The sequence below is a fragment of the Lactuca virosa genome, chromosome 7 (genome assembly GCF_052849685.1).
Source record: "Lactuca virosa cultivar CGN04683 chromosome 7, Lactuca_virosa_CGN04683_v6, whole genome shotgun sequence".
NCBI classification, from domain to species: domain Eukaryota; kingdom Viridiplantae; phylum Streptophyta; class Magnoliopsida; order Asterales; family Asteraceae; genus Lactuca; species Lactuca virosa.
Window position 1 is genome coordinate 187986587 of NC_136432.1, and position 23744 is coordinate 188010330.

Genomic DNA, 23744 nt, shown 5'->3' on the forward strand with positions numbered 1-23744 from the left:
TTAGTGGTGTTCGTTTGGATGGACCGGTTCGATCCGATCAAATAAATCCCAATTGATTCTGGTTCTTAATATGTTGATCCAAATAGTACAAATTTAATTAAAATCAGATCCGAACCAACCAAATTACGATTTAGTTGGATTAGTTTTTGCAATTTGGTTTCTAAAAGGTAACTACAAATATATATATATATATATATATATATATATATATATATATATATATATATATATATATAAAAATACTAAGACATCAAATTGAGCATAAACATTAAAAAAAAAACTTAGAAGTAATTGAACATAAAATTGATCGTCTCATAGAGACAGTTCAACAACAAATGGTTATAAATTGAAATTATAATTCATCAAAAGGACATAAAAATCTCGCCAGAAAAAAAAAAGAATCCAGCAAATGGGCTATTCGGATTAAAAAAAAAATATGAAATAAGATTCATCAAATGATTAAAACTAGGAAAAGGACCCATGCTTCGCATGGGTCAGAAAGGTTTTTTCAGACGTGTTTGTTTCGAATTTATGGTTCTTTTGCATACATGTTGTTCATTATATATATGAAATTCATACTTCCTTGCATTATATTAAAAGGTCATCCAGAGCATGATAATATTTCCTATTTTGACTTTAATCTACACCAAGTCTTGAATTTCTGCTTACCTTCAACCTAACCTTCAACTGCCCAATTATGCCCCTACCTCTCAAACTCTTTAACCATCTGCCGACCTTCAACTTTCTAGCTATACCCTTTCCTCTCAAACATGTTTAAACTTCTGTCAAATCCATTTTGAGTATTCTCTTCTCCAAGTCAAAAGTTTGAGCTTAATCTTCAAATTTTCAGCCGTGTCCCTGCCCCAAGTCAAATTATAAGTCACACCTGTATATAAGTGATATCATGGTTAGGAAGCAAAGTTAATAGTAATACCAATAATAGCACTTTACTTACGTTCTTTACACACGTCTAATATGATATAGAGAAAGTAAAAACTAAAAAAAAAGGCCTGGTCAAAAAGTTAAAAATAACAAATTAACAAAAAAAATAAAAAAATAAGAACAAAGCAAAAAATATTATAAAAATTAAGAAGAATCAAAAGGTAAAATACGTCAAATAACAAATTAACAATGTCTCTTAATACGTCAAATACAAATCAGCATGGGCTTCATCCTGTGGTTGGAACCGACCTAACCAAAAATGTCAGCACCTTTTGTTGGAATTCATCATTAAAGAGGATATTGATTGAATTTATACCTATGTTATCATTTATTAAATTTTATACGTAAAACTACTTAAATATAACCGTTTGTGAAGTGCAAGAGATGCAATAACAATTTATAAATGAACTGATTACAGTAAAAATAAAACCAAATTGCACATTCCTTTCATTACAATGGAATGAATGTATCTAATATAGCAAAAAATAGCATCCAACTTTGTCATGGATAAACGTACCTGGCCAACCCATGAAGAGTCAACTTGGCTTCATCATCTGCATAAATTTCCAAATGGCATTAAAATTAAAACTTGTAATGAAGTCAAATTGACCTAAAGCATCCACAATCTAATCCTTAAAATTAAACAAAAAACATAATAACAGAATAACCTTCAATGATAAGTTAAAGCAGTTAAAGCAAAACCTTGTAAAGAGGGAACAACTCGTTGTATCTCTCTGAATAGAAATCAGCTGTTTCCCATGGAGGAGCAAAGATGGTTAAACATAAGTGTATAACCAACAATTTTACAAAAAACAACATACAAATGTTGATGATGAAAACTTATTACTAAATAGTAAATGTTATAATCAGATAAAATTAAAACCAAGCAAAAAATGTTAACACAAAATGAATACATGTCCTAAACTCAAGCAATTACTTTTTTTTTTCTATATTTCCAGAAGAAAAAAACTGATCTCTTCTAGGCATCCTAGTTCAAGCATTTCATCGAGCAGTTGGGGTGCGTAGTAAGACTCTATTTCAAATGTCAATATGAAGTGGTTGGGGTATAACTGAATCTTGTTCTTGGGTTATGATGGAGGCAAGTGATCAAATTCCCTGCAGGAACAAAGATAAAAGAACATAAAAAAAGTCAAAAAAATTACCAAGACCAGGAAGAACAAAAGCCCGTTTGCAGATTGTATATATTTTTGGTACCCTCTCATTTGACTCATTAAATACCTAAAAATGACGACAATCACAACTATAGACAAAGCCGTCCATGAAACTATTAAAAAAACAATAAAAATCATGATACCTTTACAACTGCTTTAAAATCAAAAATCAAAGAATTTGCGTCACTTTTCATCAGTCGGACGACATCATCAGGCAAGAGAATTTGATGAAGTGTATCCCATACTTGTGATCCTTCTGAAACTCAATCCATTGTCGCTTGAGCAGAACTTCATAGAATTGAAACGTGAAAAATGAAATAAATGATTAAAAAGATAGAAAAAAATACTTAACTGATAAATCTTCATGGCATCCAGAGCACTAAAATCTGTAAATCCAAGGTATTCAAGATTTTCATGGAACTGAAACATGATAAACGAAATGAAATGATAAAAAAGATGAAAAAAGAAATACTTATCTAGTAATTCCTGATGGCATGCAGGGCACTAAAACAACAAAATTCACCCAAATAGAAAAAGAAAACAGTCGATTTTCAGACTGAAAAATAAAGAAAAAGGGTAAACATCCTGAAACGAAATAGGAAAAGCTGATTTGGTGTACAAATTGTGAAATTAGAATGGGTTAGAGAAAACTTGCTGTAAGATGAAGAAGTTTTGAGTTGGCGAAGAGTAGAGATAGTCGAAGCATTTCCGGAGGAAATCTGAACGACTACATCTGGGATTTCACCGAAATCGACTATCAATTCCCGGGTATGACGACGGCGATAACTCCCTCCGACCAGCCTTCGTTGTAGTAGGCGTCGACCTCATCACGTAAGAAGACGAAAAACGTTAAATCGAGGATTCACTCTTTCAGAACCTCGACGATAACATCTGGGGTTTCTCCCAAATCGAAAACCGATAGTCGGGGATAACAAAATCGCAGACAATCAACTTGACATGGGGTGGGGATCATTGATCGAAGAAAACTTCTACCAGGTGAGAAGACGGTGAGCCTTAAATCGAGGGAAAAAAACTTCAGAGGGAAATTTGAGGAATACAAAGGGCCGCATCTTTCTACTTATGTTTTCCATCATCTCCGACAACAATCACCTGGAAGAAACACGATTAGAGGTGAATCAGTTCCCAAAAAAAGTCCTTCTCTAATTGTTTTATCTTTTTAACCCACTTTTGGCCCTATCTTTTCCAAAAAGATCTTTTAAAACCAACTTTTGAGAAAGAAGGAAAAGAAACATTTTGAAAAGTCAGGTATTCGTGTCTTTTGTAACTTTTCAACCCCTTGACACTTAAATTATTCAAAAGCTAATCCAAACATATTATTAAAAACATCTTTTGTAAAAAGTCATTTTACAAAAAGTCTTTTTGCAAAAAGGACTTTTGAAGGCAAAAAGATATCCCAAACACCCCCTGAATGAAGCAAAAAAGGTGGGACAACAGCGCGGCTCTTAAGCCTATCAAAACCGGGAGAGAAATAAGAGAAGGAAGGAAGTGAAAGGTTGTTTGGTAGAAGAATAATGGATTCTTTTATGTGGAGAAGCTGTAAATTAAAAGAATGGCGATGAGAAGCATCATGGTAGAAGAATAATGGATTCTTTTATGTGGAGAAGCTGTAAATTAAAAGAATGGCGGTGAGAAGCATCAGAGTCGGTGAAGGCTCGTTGACACGAATCCCCAGCATTGACCAAGGGCCAAACTGCCAATTTGAAAAATTTATGTGGCAAAAATATGAAGTAGCAGAATAAAGTGGCAAAAATAAGAATGAGGAAAAATGTACTGTTGAAACATGCCATGAGCTTTAATATATATATATATACTAGACGAATACCCGCACGTTGCGCAAAATACAATTATAAATTTAAAATATATGTTGTTTAAATATAAAAATATCATAGTTAACTTTGATATAATAATTCTTATACTAATTTAGTATAAAATATTAATTATTTTGAATTATAGGATCATATTAAATCTATTAAAACTATATAGCCTTAATCGTCATTTTAAAAACTACATTTGATTAACTTTTTAATTTTTATTACTGTAGTTATTTAAAACATCAAACATTGTTTTTATTTTTATAAGTTACAATATTATTTTTAACTATTATCGTTATAAGTTATTTGTAAGATACTTATTTAGAAATTATTAATGTTTATAAAAATAGTTTTAGGAAATATTTTAATTGATTTGAGATTACAATTTAGTTTTTACATTTAACACTATAATTTATAATTTATAACTATTTACAAAATAATCATTGGATTTTCTTTAAGTTTAATTGAAAATTTCATTTAAGTTAGTACTTTAACACTGTATTTAAATTAACAATTTAAGTATTTTATATAAATTATTCAAAAGTTATGACTTTAAACTGACAATTTAAGAAATAACATATCAAAACTAAGTATAAGTAAAATATGTTAATTTAATATTCAAATTTAGTTAATTTTAGGATTACAATTAGCGTTTTACACCTATTTAACATTATTAACCAATATATAATGATTATTATAAAGAAATTGAAAAGTAATGAGAATTTCAAATACATGCGGTAAAAAGAAAAATATATCTTTCAGAATTACATGGAAAATTTGAAATATTCACAATTTTACTTAGTTACTTTTTTGAAGCGGTACAAAACAAACGATAATATTTAACATATCTAATTAAATATTATCTACATCACAGTATATAACATATGATAGATAACATCTATCTGGTCTAATATATATTAACGATTAAAGCACATCATACAACAATTGTATTAAAAGAATCCAAAACCAAGAAAAATATATAAATAATTAGTATATAACAAACTTACAATTTAAAAGCTATAACATAATAATATATCTCGAAAAGTGGTCATAAGACCTCAAACCAATAAAAAAAACCTTTAAGCTTGTTTCTTTATGAAGTTTATATGTGATTTGTATGCATGTCTACCAAAAAGATTAATCCTTTTATAGTAAACGTTTCATTAAGTGCTTATTAATCATAATATAGGTTATACAACTTTTGAGTGGTAAATCATTATTAAGAAGACTTTTGAGTTGTATTAGTTAAAAGATGGAGGTTTCAAATGAATGTGGTGTGAGCAAAAATGATTTTATATAGTTTTGGGAGTTTCAAATGCATGAGGTTCAAGGAAAAATGCTAGCTTTATAAGATACTAGGCGAATGCCCGCGCGTTGCGTGGGATATAAAAAAATATTTTATATTAAAAATAACTAAATCATTGTTATTAACAATTAAATAATAATTTCATAAAAAATATAAAAAATGATTTTTAGTATTGTTATAATGTTGAACTATATTATAAGAGATAAGGTTGGAACTTGAAGTTGTTTTGCATATACAAAGTTATATGATTAAAATAGAAAAAAAAATTAAAAATAAATAAATCGTTATTGTTATCTATTAAATAATAATTTCATATTAAATTAAAACGTTTATATTAAATATTATCATTATGTAGAAAATACGATAATAGAGACACCTTTTTATCTATCTTAAAATTTATCATTATGTACAACATATGATAATAGAGACAACTTTTTATCTTAAATAGTAAAAAAAATGTTTTGTATCATAAATATTACCATAATTATGTAGAACATATGATAATAGTGACGTCTTTTATAAGGTTAAAACTTTAAATTGTATTACATACAGAGTTGTAAAACTTGGCTAACACAACCAAATACACGACATGTTACTTAAACTCAGCCTTCAATGGAAGCGAGTTTGCCTAACTCATCTAGAAGACACTCAGATCCTTATTAAACTCGATCCAAATCTAAAAAATACGGTCCAAAATCATTTTCGAAATTCTAAAATTTAATTGGTCACTTGTCGACAAAGACAATCTCACCAAAGAATACACTCAACGTCCTACAAAGTTAGATGCAAGGAAGATCTCATGGCTTAGTCCCTTTGAAATATTTCATAACTTTTCCTATATATAGAGGAGAATACATTCTCTTGTTTGCTCTCACGATCAATTTAGGATGAAGACATTTTAATTAAACTCATTTCTTTATTTGCCATTAATTTCATTTTGTTAAATAAAATATTAAATAATAAAAATAAAACGTTATCCAGAAAATTTATTGTTCAATAGTTCCATTTTTCAGTAATCTCGTAAGTTGCTATAAAAAATTAAGTTTTTATTGAATAACTTTTTGTTAAATCCTAAAATCATAAATTCAGTTAGGTACTTAATATAGAAAGTTTGTTTATATGTATTTTCATGATTCAAAATGTCATTATAAAATGAATTCATTTATAAAATATAATCGAGTATATATTTCGTGCTTTTGAATCAAAGTGATTTTTCAAACAATTATAATTTTATGTTTAGGTAGATTTTTTTATATTTATATAACATTATGTAACTTATAATATTATTATAAACAATTTGAATAATCATGGGAGTTTCAAATGTATGGGTGAAAGGAAAATGCTTCATTTATCGGTCCAAATCGATCAAACTCGAACCGATTCAGCTTAATATACCAAACTACATACCGTTTTTTCTATTGAAACCCGGTTTGTATATATTTTGTGTTTTTGAATCAAATTTATTTTTCAAACAATTATAACTTTATGTTTAGGTAACTTATTTATAATGTTATTAGAAACAATTTGAAAAATCATATGAGTTTCAAATGTATGTGCTGAAAGTAAAATGCTTCCTTTATCGGTCCAAATTGATCAAACTCAGACCGATTCAACTCAATATACCAAACTACATAACGGTTTTTCAACTGAAACTCTGTTTGAACCTAAAAAAATCTTGTTCAAAACCATTTTCGGGATTCTAAAACTTAAATGGATAGTTGCCAATAAAGACAATCTCACCAAAGAATACCCTCAACATCCTAAAAAGGTAGGCATAAGGAAGTTCTCATGGTTTGGTCCCTTTGAAACATTTCACAACCTTTCCTATTTATAGAAGAGGAAACGTTCTCTTGTTTACTCTCACCATCGATGTGGGATGAAGACATTGTAATAAAACACACTTTCTTGTTTATAAAACATTATTCAACTTATTTATTAAAACACCCTCTCTCTTGTTTACCCTTTATTTATTGTTCAATAGTTCCATTTTTCTATAATCTCGTAAGTTGCTATCCAAAAAAGTAAGTTTTTATTGAATAACTTTTTGTTCAATTCTAAAATCATAAATTCAGTTAGGTACTTAATATAGAAAGTTTGTTTATATGTATTTTCAAAATTCAAAAGTTCATTATAAAAAGAATTCATTTATAAAATATAATATGCGTATATATATCGTTCTTTTGATCAAATCGAATTTTCAAACAATTATAATTTTATGTTTAGGTAGATGTTTTTTTATATTTATATAACATTATGTAACTTTTTTAATATATCATTGGAAACAATTTGAAAAATCATTGGAGTTTCAAATGTATGTAGTGAAAGGAAAATGCTTCTTTTATGGTCTAAATAGATCAAACTCGAACCGATTCAACTAAATATACCAAACTACATATTTTTTTTCTAGTGAAACCCGGTTTGTATATATTTCGTGCTTTTGAATCAAAGTGATTTTCCAAATAGTTATAATTTTAGGTTTAGGTAGATGCTTTTTTATATTTATATAAAATTATGTAACTTATTTATAATATTATTATAAATAATTTGAAAAATCATGGGAGTTTCAAATGTTTGTTGTGAAAGGAAAATGATTCCTTTATCGGTCAAAATTGATCCAGCTCCGGTTCAACTTAATATACCCAACCACATAATTTTTTTTCTAACTGAAACACGGTTTAAACCTGAAAAAATTCGGTTTAAAACCATTTTTGGAATTCTAAAAGTTAACTGGACACTTGCTAATATAGACAATCTCACCAAATAATACCTTCAAAATCCTACAAAGGTAGGCATGAGGAAGTTCTCATGGTTTGATCCATTTGAAACATTTCACAACCTTTCCTATTTATAAAAGAGGAAACATTCTTTTGTTTACTCTCACCATCGATGTGGGATGAAGACATTGTAATAAAACACCCTTTCTTGTTTATAGAACATTATTTAACTTATTTATAATATTATTATAAAGAAATTGAAAAGTCATGAGAGTTTCAAATGAATGTGGTGAAAGGAAGTTAAAAAAGGGAGTTTCAAATGCATGAGATTCAAGAAAAAATGCTAGCTTTATAAGTATGTATGATATAATAATTTGAATTGCTGACTTGGGAACATGCGCCTAAGGTTTGAGATTATTTACCTTTAATATTTTGTTGCTTTATGCCTTTATATGATTTAAAAAAAAAGTTTAAATCAACCAAACTCTATTAGTTACTATAAAGTGTTAAAGACATAACTTACAACTAATAAATTTAAAGATTTATATTAAACATACAAAATATAAATTAATATAAATTATAATTTTATTCGGTTTTTTTTGGACTATTCGATTCTTTATTACATATTCAGTACCAATCCAAAATCCAAACTATTTATTCAGTTTTATTCAAATCAATCCAAAATTTTGATTATCTAAACGTGCAATTTAAATTATTCACTTATCCAATTACATTTTATCTCTACTTATCTTCGGAACTTTTTAATAGGCTAAGCAGACCCACAACGAAATTTAGGCTAAGGCTATTGGACTTTGAGAGTTGGGTACATTACGCTTAAAAGTTGAAAACAAAATAAGCCCACTATTGGCTTTAATCAGGTTAACGTTCAGCTACATCCCGTTGACTTTTTGTACTTTTGTCAAAAGTTAAACCCTAGGAAATCGTAATCGGTAATTCACTGATTCCTCTCTCTTCAACCATTCAACAACACCATCGAATCTAAAAAATCGAAGGGAAGAAACTCGAAATTGAAGCCTAGGATTCGACCTACAACTAGAAATCGAGCATGGACAGATAAGGTTAGTCACACGATTCATGTTTCTTACTATTTTGGGCATTCGGAACTTGAAAGTGGTTTTAAGCATAATTTGAATTCTGAATCCCTAGATTTCATCAACATCGTGTACACAATTTTGATTTTTTATCGCCAAAGTTAACCAATTTTGCATCATTTGATTGCGAATATAAAACCCAAATAGTAATTATTTGATCAATCTGATTTCAGTAGTTCACTGTGTGGAATCGAGCTGCATTACAGCAATTCATTTATATTATTATGGATCATGCTTCTTCATAGCTTTAGTGCTCATCTGTTACTATACTGCACATATCTTATTATCTTAATTTCCTATTTAGGATAATTGTAAATTGTTATTTGTGATACTAGTTTAGCTACTTTTCACAACTATAATAAGTATCACATAGGTGGGGAGTTACCTTATAGCTATTTGCTACTTTTAATTTCTATGCTTTTCTTTTTTATTGTTTTGACAGGAGTGAAAAACACAGTATAACAAGATGGAGAGTAGTAGTGATAACAATTTTAAATCAAAGAGAATTGTTTTTGTGACTGTTGGCACAACATCTTTTGATTCTCTTGTTAGAAGTGTGGATACTGACCAAGTTAAAGAAGAATTGTCAAAGAAAGGATACACTCACCTTGTCATTCAAATGGGTCGCGGATCCTACATCCCTAAAAAGGTACTATATTATATATACTTATGTTTTCTATTATTCTACTTTTAGTTCATTGAGTTATATGGAGGTATAGCATACCTTTAGAGTAGAATTATATCTATATCACAAAAGTATTGTAGAAAGAGGGTTGAATACACTATTTAAAATAAAAATAATATTTTGTTAGTAATACATTGTTACATGTTAAGTCAACGACTTGTTGTGGAATAGGCTAAGGTTTAAATAAGTCACTTTGAAAACATATAAATAAACTCATCAAATTGTAATAAGAAATTTTGCAAATTCTTTATGTTTGCAAGTATTTCAAAAAGCCAACCTCAAGTATGTAATAAGTTTAATCCTTAAAGAGTTCTTTAAGATCCTTTAATCCCTTGAATCTATTATTTTTTGTGCGTTTTTTCAAATTAACCTCATCAAATCGATTTTTTTTATTCCTTGAAGTTACAAATTAATGATCGCAAAAAGAATTTCACTCTAAAATGATGAAGATTTGTGGTGTGTAGTTTACTAGGTTTAACATGTACATCTTCCATCTTGGGAGCTTCAATGGAACTTTTCTCACAAAAAAGATATGAGCGAACTCAAGAGAGTTTCCCATCCATAATATCTTATTTGACGCAATCGTAGTTTTGTTAACGTCACAAAGACATGACATTAACTATGTTTTGATCTTTTCATTGTAAAGCAATCTTCAAATGATTTGCTACACCAAAAATAATTTTCATCAAATATATCAAGAATATAAAATTGAAAACTCAAGTGCATAGTTAACGACATCGGTTTTAGTTGATCATATGAACTTGAAGGGACACCTTTATTATTATCAAGTAATTCACGTACTATATGATATATAAAGAAATAACATTCAGATCGATTTATAGTGAGATTCCCTAGAGTATCACGTGATCTTCCCAAACTAAGTTTTTTTATTAAATCCTTTGTCACTTCCAAGTTCACCATCATCAAAGGTTTATTCAACCATTTGAGCTTAAGCTTCTCTCAACATTTTTTTCTCTTACAAGGAACTTTAATAACATTCATTAACTTCACAAGTATTTTAAAAATCCAACCATAATCAATGCTCTTTTTTTTTCCTGAAACTAGAACAAGTGTTAGTTGAAGTTGATGAGCCAAACAGTGAACATAATACACAAATGAAGTTATTTTAAGATTAGAGTTTTAAGGCTATTGATATCACTATTGACATTGTTAGCTTTGTCATATTTTTGTTCTTGTAGCCCAACCTTATTAACATCTCATTATGTTTCGCTAACCATTCAAGAAGTTTGAGAAAATTTCCTTTATTACTTGATTCTTGACTTTTATCATAGTCTCGTGTTTGCAACCCTTGATTTAAAGGACACCTCAAACATTGTATAGACAATACAGAGAAGCAAGCAAGTGGGTATGATATTATTTTTTGGTTTTTATAGGCCGGTGATCAAAAGCACTTTGAATTGATTTGTTAGGTTTTGTAAGCACCTCAACTTCTAAATTGGTTCTTAACAAAAGTATCTTCACCTTTCCCTAGATTCATCCTTGTACTTTGAATAAGTTACATGGAATACAAAATAATGCACCTTTTTCAACACTATTCAAACCAGTTATATTTATTAAATCAAGTGGGATTAAAGGGATTCATATTACCTCCAAGGTTTGCTTGAGAAAAATCAACGGTACGAAGGTTGCAAAGACCTCTTTGCATATATTTTCTCCTCGAGGATGTTTTTTTTTTCATTTCGGAATCATGTATGAATGTTCTCAAATCAAATTAGGGGCGTATCCAGGAAAAAAGGAAAAAAAAAGCAGGGTGGTACAAAATTTTTCCCCATAATATATAACATAAAAATAATTAAAAATTACGATTTCATTAAATATGACAAATGATTCTAGAGATTACATTTTAAAGTAGACCTCTTTATTTTTTCATTTTCGAAAGCGACTAATCACATTTTCAATCTTTAACATGCATAAGTGTTTTCTTTTCTACACTACAAATCAAAACAACAGTCATAAAGTTGTCACTCATTTTATTATACAAATCGGTTTTCAAGAGTTTTATTGTACAAAAACATATTTAAACCGTTTCGGTCACGACATGCAAAACCAAAGTTAGCTTTAAATAATTAACCAAAGAAAAAAAATGATGTTTTCTTGTTTTCACCATCAAACGAGAAAGGCCGACAATTCTCTTCATGTTAGCATGATAGCATCTTTGTTATCATGTAGCAAACAATGATGATAGATATCAAGTTGACTAAGATGCATCCTTTACGAATCATTAAAATAGTTTTGGTGCATCTTATTTACTTTTACAACTTCGATTTATCAAACCTAAAAAATAATCACAAATACTCAAAGCCGCCATGTTTTCTAGTAATTTCGTGCTTACTTCACTACGTCGATCATCAATTTCATGAACTTTGTTTATCTAAAATCGTGTTAAAAATAACAACTACAAAGTGATGTTGGTTAGTAATTTTTGGTCGTATGGCTTCTTGGAGTAACATAATCTTCCAACATTTCCACAATTCTAATACTAATTTTTTTGACAAAAATAATATACCTTCTTTAAACTTGAATGAAACTCATCATTTCTTAAATATATTTTGACAATGTATCCGTTAAGCCTAAAATTTTCCATATCAAGTGTAAATAAAACACGAAATCAAATGACTTGAAATATGACAATGATTTTTCTTTTGTCACATTTCAAGATGCTTGATTTCGTATTTTATGTACACTTGATGTTGAAATTTTAGGCCTAACGGATACCTTGTCAAAACATCTTCAAAGAAAAGATCAAATACCTTGTCAAAACATCTTCAAAGAAAAGATCAAAATATTTTGGAAGCGACTTATTCATAAAAGGAACAAATAACTCATTAAAAGCTTTAAGAAATGATAGGTTTCATTCAGTTTTGAAGAATGTATATTCTTTTTGTCAAAAATATAATAATGGAATTGTGGAAATGTCAGAATATTATGTTACTCCAAGAAGTCTTATGACCAAGAGTAGTAATCAACATCATTTTGAAGTAGTGATTTTTAACACGGTTTTGGATATGTAAATTTAAGAATTTGGGGATCGATGTAGTAAAGTAAGCACAAAATTGCTAGAAAACAGTGTCGTTGAGTTTTTGTGATTCACTTTCTAGGTTTGGTAAATCAAATTTGTTGAAGTCAAGTGAGATACACTAAAATGATTTTAATGATTCGCAAAATGGTATATCTTGTTGGCCAGCTTGATATCTGTTATCATTTTTTGCTACATGATGGCAAATTTGTTAACTTGAAAGGAATTATGGACCTTTCTGGTTTGATGGTGGAAACATAAAAACATCGTTCTTTTCCTTTGGTCTATAGGTAATTTTGGTTTTCTTGTTGCTACTGCTACGATTGAAATATGTTTTTCTGCAATAAAACTCTTGAAGACCGAGTTGCTTAATAAAATGAGTGAGGATGATTTGATGTGTAGTGTAGAAAAGAAGTAGTTATGGATGTTAAGATTGAAAATATCGCTTTCGGAAAATGAAAGATCAAAGAGGTCAACTTTAAAATGCAATCCTTAGACTAATTTGTCATATTTAATAAAATCGGAATTTCTAATTTTTTTATTTAGGAAATATATTGTGGGGAATTTTTTTGTGCCCCCTGTATGTTTTGTTCAACTTAAAAATGCAATCCGTAGACCTTAAGACTTTAATCTTATAGGAAACTCCATCTGTATATTTCATCAACTTCAATAACATTGACTAGATGACTGCTTATTACATCTAGTCTATATTACAGTTTTAATTGTTTTTATAAACTATAGTTTTGTTGTCAAACAAATCTACTTCTTTTGACACATAATTTTTCGCTTTGATGTTTCATTGCTTTTGCTTTTTATAATGTTTATAAGATTCAAAATTAAATACTTGATGCAACATGCACATAGAGTGAATATGTTTTATGTATAAATAATCTTGATGCATCATAAAATGCAGTCTAGTGGTGAAGATGGATTACTGGTTGTTGATTACTTTACCTTTTCTTCAAGCATTGCAGACTATTTAAGATCAGCATCTCTTGTTATAAGCCATGCAGGTATTATTTTGTTTCTTTACAATTTTCATGCTTCCAATTATCCAATATAATAATAATAATAACAATAATAATGAGTGTTTGAATTTTTAGAGTTTTATGTGGGGCAGGTTCAGGGAGCATATTTGAGACATTAAGGCTAGGGAAACCTTTAATAGTGGTAGTGAATGAAGACCTAATGGACAACCATCAAAGTGAGTTAGCAGAAGAATTAGCAGAAAGGAAACATTTATTTTGTGCTCACCCACAAACACTCTACCAAGTCATTCAATCATTGGAATTGGAATCCATCATTCCATACCACCCAGGTGATGCCACTCCTGTTGCTAAACTAATCAATCGGCATCTGGGTTTTCCTGCCGATTGATCAAATCAAATTAACTTCATATTGATATTATGTTATACCCATTTATTGAACTCCTCCTACATCCATAATGTAAAAAAAAAGACATAGTAAAAACACAAGCGATTGTGGAGCTACAAACAAGAAAAAATGATTACATATTCTTATGCCTACAAGTACTTCCCATCTTTGTTATTCTAGAATATTCTTCCCATTTGGTCGTTGAATATGGCGTTACATGTAACTCAGAAAATTGACATATATTTTACAAACTTCCTATCTATGCTTTTCCTGATCATACAAGAAATCAATCTCCCCCGTTGATTGAAGATTTTGTTGTGAAACCGCATGCATTTGAGGGACACCATTCAAAACCAAATTCCCACTTTGCCACACTTGATTAACAACGGACCCACCTTCAAACGGGCCCACATCAGCAAATATAGCAATCTCATTAACCGATGACTCAGCAGATAAACCCGAAACTTGAAAACTAAGATTTCCCGGCACCATTGAAGGACTATAACTATTTATCAAAGTCGTATACACCATCATACTTCCATTTCCATTATGAAAAGCCACAATTGCTTCCGACCCAACCATGCCTATTTGGTTCGGGTTAACCGCCCATGCGACCCACCCGCGTGGGCCCTGGCGGGCCCTGTACGCGATCCGGGCTATACCCGTTGATGAATTGTAGGTCCAATGAAGCTCTGCAGATAGATGGGGTAGATCCCTACAAGAACTGTAGATTCTTCTGGATGTGAATTTGTATTCCGAACACATTCGAGCATATGATATATCAAAATGAGATGCAAGAAAATAAAAAAATATGACGAGGACGGAGGTTATAGTTATGGCCATTGATGGAATTAAAAAACTTAGGTTATTGATATTGTTAATGCTTAATAACAACTTATATTGATAGTCATAAGTGTATGTAGGTTGTCATGAAACTTTTATTTACTCATAGGAGGTGCATCATGTGTGATAAACCAACTACTTGATGTGATCAAAGCAGTAAATGTGTGAAAAATTACATGACTTCATCACAAAAAAAGTCAACTTTAAAGATTTTATTATTATTATTATTATTTTATTTTTAAGTTGAATACTTTCGAAGCTTCCCTATGAAAAGTACTTGTAATTTAACTCTTGTACTCTTTACAGATTGGTAGCATTATAATTATTGTATCTCATCCTTATCATTAAGACAAACATGGGGCATATTGTGTAAAAGTATGGTGGCACAATTATAAGAAAAAGATCTTTTGGGAAGGCAAAAAAGTTTAAGATAAAGGCATTTTCACTTTTGTATAGCATATACTCAATTAGGGAATCTTAGTAGAAGGATGGCATGCCATGCTTTTTAACATCGTTAACATGATCACATGTGCATTTTACCAATCATTGAACACCATCAACATAAGTGTATGAGAATATATAAATTACAATACTTTAAAAAGACGAAAAATCAATAACATCAGTCGATTGAAGATTCTGAAACTCCATTTCATGCATCATAGGAACACCATTCTGATCCAAGCTCCCAACTTGCCACACTTGGTTAACAACCGGCCCATTTGCAAGTGGACCCACAACCGCAAAAATGGTTATCTCATTGTTTGCATACTCGACTGAAAGCTTTGAAACATGGAAGGAGAGTTTTTTAGGCTGCATTGATGGGTTGTACCCTGTGATTGTTGTTGTGTATGCTGACATCATGCCTTTACTATTCTTAAAAGCTATGAGTGCTTGTGATCCAACCATGCTTCTTCTGTATGGATTAATTGCCCATGCAATCCACCCCTTTGGAGTGTGTGGGGCCCGGAATGCGATCTTTGATTGATTTGTGGACTTGAAGTAAGTCCAGTGAAGATGAGCATTGAGATATGGAAGGTCTTTGCAGGAAGTGAAGGATCTTTTGGATGTGAAAGTGTGATTTGAACAAGTTTGAGAAGATGTAGAGAAGAAAAGAGCAATGAGAATGGTGGAGACATATAGAATGGATGGAGAGCTTAAAACTATAGCCATGGTGGAGTTTGTTGAGTTTTAGACTATAGAATCTTGAGGTGTTCTAATTTATTGTGGAGAGAGGGTATATTTGTAATTTCACATCATGAAGGACTTTAGTGCATAGATGATTGATCCCACCCATCACTAAACCATCTTTAGAAAAGTTGTTTCTTTGGAGCTATTACCTTCCACTGGTATGGCATTTTCGATAATATGGAAAAAAAAACCTACAAGGCTATTGTCAATATAACCTTCGTACGTTGAGGAAAATTCTAATACTACTTGTTATCTTTAGAAAAGTTGTTTTTTTAGCTATTACTATGTGTCATTCTAGGTTTTTGAGTTGGAATTCTAGTCTTACAACATGAAAACCCTCCATAGTTGTAAAGAATGTGATAAATGATCACTTTGTGATTGTATTGAGGAAAATGAATCTCATCTATTTGCTTCATATTCTTTTAGGTTTGGGGTTGGATTTTGAGATGGTGTAGCTTTGGCATGACGTGCATCGGTGATCCTCGGTGCTGAAAGAACCATGTCTATTATTTTGTTAAAACCATAAAGAAGTCATCACATAATCAATTAAGTTTTGTACCGGACATAATATAATCAGTTTTGTCTACAATAAACATAAGATTAACTAGAAAATTTGACAAGATTTGTATTAAACTAGCAATATGCTAGAAAAATATTACAAAGTCAAATAAGCAAAAGAGCGGTTTTAAAGTCACCGACCAATTTAGATTATACAGTTGGCGTCTACTGCTAATCTCAATGAAAAGTGTACAAAACTAAGTAATAGAAATCTTTGTTTTTTTTTTTTTTGGCTTTAATGTTCTAAAGATAATGTTATTCATGGACCTCCAAACTATCCAAATAATAGTTATGATCACCGCATCAATACATTTGTGTTGCCCTCCATTAAGTGGGATGTTGTCCGCTCACTTTATCCGACTATCACTTGAAGTATCGTTTGATTGGGCATTAGATATCCCACCATTTTCCGATAAGGTGCCAAATATCCACAATCATCGAACATAAAACAAACAAATGGGACACAATTTCAAGAGAAAGGTCACATAAAGGACAAAGCGTGTACTCCACATCAACAAGCTTAGCACATGTAGGCGACCGATTAAGAGCAACCCCCCAAAGTAAAATATTCAACTTGAAAGGAATGTAATTGTTTTGTCTAGTTGAAACCTTACTAGTAGCTAAAGTCACACCATCCAAAAACAGCTCTCATAGAGGAGAAAGAAAACTCTCCCAGGTCAAAAGTCGAGCCCAAGCAATCCCTTTGTTTCAAGAAAACAAAAAATTTAAGGAAGTGAATTGATGCCAATGACCCTCCTTAACACCACCTATCGAATTTCTCATAAGACAAAGATGCCAATCTTCCACATTAGATCTTTCCGAAACCTACAATCATGCTTTACATCTAAATCAAAAGCTCTAGGAATTTTTTGGGTAAATGGAGAACACCCGATCCAAATATCAAACCAAAACTTGGTATGTTGATTGTTTCTTACTTTAATATTGCAAAAATCTTCCAAATCAAGACCTTTCAAACATAAATGAGAAGTAGCCCGAACTAAACTAATCCACAACTCATTGAGATCGATTCTAATAGAGTTAGAACCGTTAGAACCGAGAATACCTTTATCCGTATGCAACACTTTAATCACTTTAACCCACAAAGCATGATGTTGCTAAAAATGATATTAGCATTAAAACAGAAGAGAACGGTTGAAAGAAAAAAGTCTGCCAATTCAAACACCTCCCTCACTCTTGCTTTCCATGACTTTACTCCAACTAACCCAATAGAATTTCTTTCCCCTAATTTGAAACCCTAAAAAAACTGATCCCCTAAGGGATTTCAACATTTTCAACATCAAATTAGGAAGCTTAAAGAGAAACAAAGGATATATGGCCAAACTACCCAACACTGACTTAGTAAGGGTTAAAATACCTCTAATCAACAGAGTCTTCGTTTTTCCAAGTTGAAAAATTCAATGGAAACTTTTTGTCACAACTTTCCAAGAGTCGGCGTGGTTCATATTGTCTCCTACAGGCAAACCAAAGGCAAACCAAGATACATAAACAAAATCCGAGTCGCATCACAACCGATGACTCCCGCAACATCTTCCACCTTACTAAAAGTGATACAAACTGTTGGTGATTTTAGTGTCACCAGGAATTTTATGTAATTGGAACTGACATGTGAGCTAAGGAGCTTATCATTTGTACTCTATATTATATGTTTGGAGAATGTGGAGTGCATGCATATATAAGATCGAATTATAAGCTGGTACGACAGAAATGTGGGGGTCAAGGGGGCCGCGCCCCCTTGCAGGGTCCTAGGGGCAGCACCCCTAGTGGGGTCTAAGGGACAGAACCCCTAGCGATGGTCCTGTTGACCGGTCAGCGGGTAGGGTCGAGGGGTAGCGCCCCAAAAGGTCTTCGGAAATTTAGATTAGTTACATTATGGTAAATACAAATTCTAGTGGGTGGTTATGGTAAAACTGATAAATATTATCAATTTTAGTAACCATTGATTATGACATTAAATTCATGATTCACCTAACTAATTTAGAAGACGGAAACCCTAATCTGTCTAAAATAAATACGACTCCTTAATTGAGCCGTGATATACCCTTTTCTTAGCTTTCTTTCTTCTATACAAATATAGAACCTTTTGGCGATTTGGCTTGTGTTTCTGTGCCTAGATACATAAGTATCCTCTTGGATTATCCTAGACTGGATTTCCTGTAACCCAGGCATAGGGTGGAAATATTAGTTCAGAAAGTTAACTTACACGATCCAAGAGAAATCCGGTTCTCCACCATCACCCTACTCAATATCCTCCAATAATTGAACTGATATCTTCGTCTAGTGGAGATGCCAGAATCAACCCGTGAGTTAACCAAAAAGTTCACGAATCTGGAATAGTTTGAAGGCAATGATTTGAGGTGATGGCAGAAGAAGATGCTATTCATGCTGACCACGCTGAAGGCTGCGTATGTACTGAGTACTCCAAGACCAAAAGTGGTGGAGAATAAGATATTGGAAGAAACCAGAAGGAGGAGAAAGTGGGACAATGATGACTACATCTGCAGAGGAAACATTCTGAATGGTATGGTTGATTCTTTATCTGATATCCATTCTAAGGCTAAAATTTGATTCTTTATCTGAATCAAATTACTGGCTGAGGATGCTTCTAGCAAGAAGTTTCTAGTCAGTGATTGTAATAACTATAAAATGATTGATTCAAGATCTGTCATGGAACAATACAATGAACTCCTTCACATTTTGGGTCAATTCAAACTGCACAACATGAATATGGATGAAACCATTGGTGTGTCGAGTGTAATCGAAAAACTTCCACCATCATGGAAAGACTTCAAATATAACCTGAAGCATCAAAAGGAGGAACTGTCCATGGTTCAACTTGGTAGTCATTTGCGCATTGAGGAATCCCTTCGTGCACAGGAAAGTGATAAAAATAAAGGAAAAGTTGAATCTGGACAACCCTCAGTTCATATGGTTGAAAACAAACCAAGAAATCCGAACGAAAAAGGTCAAGGCAAATGCAAGCAGGAACATGTCCCAAATAACCCCAACAAAAAAAATGAACTGGTTTGTCGGAGGTGTTTAAGGGTAGGACATTGCAAGCGTGATTTTCATGTGAATCTGGGCAATAATGGTGCTGGAAACAGTGGAGCCAATAGAGGTGGAAACGGGTCCAAGGACCAAGTGAAAGGAGGTCAGTTTCTGACTAACTTTGATAATTCTAATTAGAATTATGTTTATCATGTTTCCTTTATTCCTGAATCATTTTATGTACATGATGATGATGTTGCTTGGTGGATTGACTCGGGTCCAACAAACCATGTATGCAAGGATAAAGGTTGTTTGAAACATTAACACCGCTGGAAGATGGATATGTGTTGCACATGGGGAAACGATTCTTTTAAACCTATTTGTGGTGTCAGTGTCATTAATCTTGAATCTACTTTTGGAAAGATTGTTAAACTTTTTGATGTTTTGTTTGTTCCTGAGATTCGAAAGAATCTGGTTAGTGGTAGTTTTTTGAATTATGATGGTTATAAACAAGTTTATGAATCGGATAGGTATATCCTATCTCGAGGTGGATTATTTGTTGGTTTTGGATATTTAAATAATAGAATGCTTCGTTTGAATGTTATTGATAAATTGTCATCTTTTCAAAATTCTGCATTTGTGTCGACTTCTTCTAAAATTAAAGACTCCATGCTTTCGCATGCTAGATTGGGTCATGTCAATTTTAGAAGGATGCATGAAATGTCAAAAGATGGTTTTATACCACCATTTGACATAAATCTGGAAAAATGTAAAACATGCATGCTTACGAAAGTTACAAAACAACCATTTCCAAGTGTTTCTAGGAAATTAAATCGGCTATTTTGGAACTTGTACACAGTGATTTGTGTGATTTTCACACTACTCCATATTTGGGAAATAAAAAGTATATGGTCACATTCATTGATGATTGTACTCGGTTTTGCTATGTGTATTTGCTTAATACTAAAAATGAAGCATTGGAAAAGTTTAAAAGATGGAAAACTGAGGTGGAGTTGCAATTGGGCAATCTGGTTAAATGTCTTAGAACTAATCAGGGAGGTGAATATATGGATCCTATATACTTCCAATCAGTGGGTATCATTCATGAAACCACGACACCATACCCGCCCCAACAAAATGGAATCGCCGAACGTAAAAATGGAATTTTAAAGGAAATGGTAAACTCGATGATTTCTTACTTGGGATTGAGTGAGGAATTATGGGGAGAGGCCAGGTTAATAGCCTACTATTTGCTGAATAGGGTTCCAAAAAAAAAAAGGAACAAAACAGTCCCATATAAACTTTGGTTCAAGAAAAAGCCAAATTTGAGCTATTTGCGGGTATGGGGATGTCGGGCAGTTGTAAAACTCACCGATACCAAAAGGAAAACTTTGGTAGAACGCGGAATTGATTTTATATTCATTGGATATGCTGAACATTCCAATGCCTATAGGTTTTATGTAATAGAACCTAATGATTTGGTACCGGTTAACACCGTTATCGAGTCACGAGATGCAATTTTAATGAGATGCACTTTTCATCGATTCAAAGGCCTAAGGATCTGACTTTTGGCACTAAAGAAGTGCAAAATCAAGAGATTCAAGATGGTAGTAATGGACAAGAACCACAAGAGCTTCGTAGAAGCAAATGAGGCCGAATTACGAAAATTTTTGGATCCGACTTCCAACTGTATTTGGTGGAAGGTTCAAGGGATAAAATAAGTCTTGAATACTCATATTGGTATAGTAATAAAGATGATTCTAAGAGATATCAAGAGGCCATGGATTCTCGGGATGTCGTCTTTTGGAAGGAAGCAATTGATGATGAAATGCCCTTCTTGAGAACAACACTTGGGTGTTGTCTGATTTACCTCCATGTTCTAAACCACTTGGTTGCAAATGGATTTTCAGAAAGAAAATGAATACTAATAGGACTACTGACAAGTACAAATCCCAGTTGGTCATTCAGGGTTTTAAGCAAAAAACCCGGTGTTGACTATTTTGATACGTATGCTCCGGTTGCACGTATTTTTACTATTAGATTGTTAATTGCTTTGGCAAGCATTAACAATCTGATTATCCATCAAATAGATGTCAAAACAACCTTTTTAAATGGTGAATTAGATGAAGAATTTTACATTAAACAACCAGAAGGTTTTGTTATGCCCGATAAAGAGCATATGGTATGTAAACTAGTAAAATCTTTGTATGGGTTGAAACAAGCACCCAAACAATGACATTAAAAGTTTGATGAGGTTATTTTGTCTTCTGGTTTTAATTGAAATCAATGCAAAAAAATATGTTTACAGTAGATTCAATGATGCTAATGGTGCAGGAGTGATCATTTGCTTATATGTAGATGATATGCTGATTTTTGGTACTAACTAAGAACAAGTGGATGAAATAAAGAAATTGTTGTCGTCTAAGTTTTCCATGAAAGATTTGGGAGAGGCGGATGTGATTCTTGGTATAAGAATTAAGAGGTTGAACAAAGGTTTAGTGATGACTCAAAGTCATTATGTTGAGAAAATTCTCAAACAGTTTAATTTCAGTGATTGTTTTCCTATGAGTACTCCCATGAATTCAAGTGTGAATGTAACATCCCAAAATTCATGACCAAAAATTTCATTTTTAATTACGTAATTATAAAAACCAATAGTTATAAAGCATCAATAGTGTCATCCCATATCATAATCAAAAACCAATATCTCAATAACCAAAACATGTCATAAGAAAACAACATCAGAGTACAACTCCAAAAGATCTCATGTGCGGAAAATCATAGTGTGATGCGCTGCGATCATGTCTGCTCCTTTCCTTTCGAAGTAGAAGTACCTGAAACTAAAACTGAAAACCGTAAGCACGAAGCTTAGTGAGTTCCCCCATCATACCACATACTATACAATAAACATACTGCCTAGCATATCCGGGTGCTGGCCTACCCCTTCGGTCTCTTTCAACCGGTTACCATCGAGCATATCTGGGTGTCGGTCTACCCCTTCGGTCTCTTTCAACCGATTACCGCCTAGCATACCTGGGTGCTGGCCTACCCCTTCGGTCTCTTTCAATCGGATACTGCCTAGCATATCTGGGTGTTGGCCTACCCCTTCGGTCTCTTTCAACCGGTTACGGGGTCTATTTCACCCCTACCACTATCACATAATATACTAGCATATAAGCACATAAATCACATACTGCCTAGCATATCTGGGTGCTGGCCTACCCCTTCTGTCTCTTTCGACCGGTTACGGGTCTACTTCACCCCTACCACTACCACGTAATAACATAGCATACAAGCACATAAATCTCAACATATAATGGCATACCAGGCAATTATCACAAAGACAATCATCTCTACTATAAACAACTACTAATGGGCCGACATTGGTTCCTTCGACCCACTTATACCGGGAAGGCAACTTACCTCGAATACTGGAAAGTAGCTGAACTGCCCCCGACTCCGAATATCAACCCAAATCAATCCCCTACACATAAAAGATTTCATTAATTACCCTTTCTTAGTCATAATCCCCTTAAGGTTCTACTTTGGTCCAAGTCATAGTCAAAGTCTAGTCAAAGTCAACACTCCGAGTTGACTCAACTCGTCGAGTTTTCTCTTCAACTCGCCGAGTTCCCATGAATCGCATAATTGTGAAATCGCGATCCAACGTGTCGAGTTATCTTCCAACTCGGCGAGTTTCCATAACTCACAGAATCGCGATATCCCGGGTCGATTCATCGGGGTTTCCCCCAACTCTCCGAGTTCGTCCTTTATAACAAAATCGGGACCCTTCTAATCAAATCGTCAAGTTCCTTTATAAACTCGTCGATTTCTTCAGTATGTTAACCCTTCTTAATGCATTAAGCCATTATTCTTCAGATCTACACCCTATACTCCAGATCTAGACTGGAAAACGCCTCTAGGAGGGTAAATTTCCAACTTTACGCATCAATACCCTTCCTAATGAGATTAAGC

At 32.4% G+C, this 23744-nt stretch overlaps 1 protein-coding gene, 1 long non-coding RNA gene and 2 pseudogenes across 2 annotated transcripts; 1 reads left to right on the forward strand and 3 right to left on the reverse strand.

Annotated features, from left to right (window-relative positions):
• Positions 1–437: 437 nt before the first annotated feature.
• Positions 438–3301, reverse strand: LOC145125773 (uncharacterized). The gene is made up of 6 exons (XR_013716151.1): positions 2770–3301; positions 2467–2670; positions 2258–2370; positions 1645–2058; positions 1460–1496; positions 438–886 (listed from the first exon to the last, which is right to left on the reverse strand). It is a non-coding gene; the product is annotated as an uncharacterized LOC145125773 (long non-coding RNA).
• Positions 3302–8871: 5570 nt separating this feature from the next.
• On the forward strand, positions 8872–14348 carry LOC145124998 (glycosyltransferase family protein 28). The gene is made up of 4 exons (XM_079060485.1): positions 8872–9045; positions 9521–9727; positions 13714–13813; positions 13921–14348. The coding sequence occupies exons 2-4, from the start codon at positions 9545–9547 to the stop codon at positions 14175–14177; spliced, it is 540 nt and encodes a 179-aa protein (XP_078916611.1). The 5' UTR covers positions 8872–9045; positions 9521–9544; the 3' UTR covers positions 14178–14348.
• An 81-nt stretch (positions 14349–14429) lies between these two features.
• Positions 14430–15017, reverse strand: LOC145127392 (cytochrome b561 and DOMON domain-containing protein At4g17280 pseudogene; annotated as a pseudogene).
• Positions 15018–15611: 594 nt separating this feature from the next.
• LOC145127393 (cytochrome b561 and DOMON domain-containing protein At5g47530 pseudogene) lies at positions 15612–16187 on the reverse strand (annotated as a pseudogene).
• Between the last annotated feature and the right edge of the window lie 7557 nt (positions 16188–23744).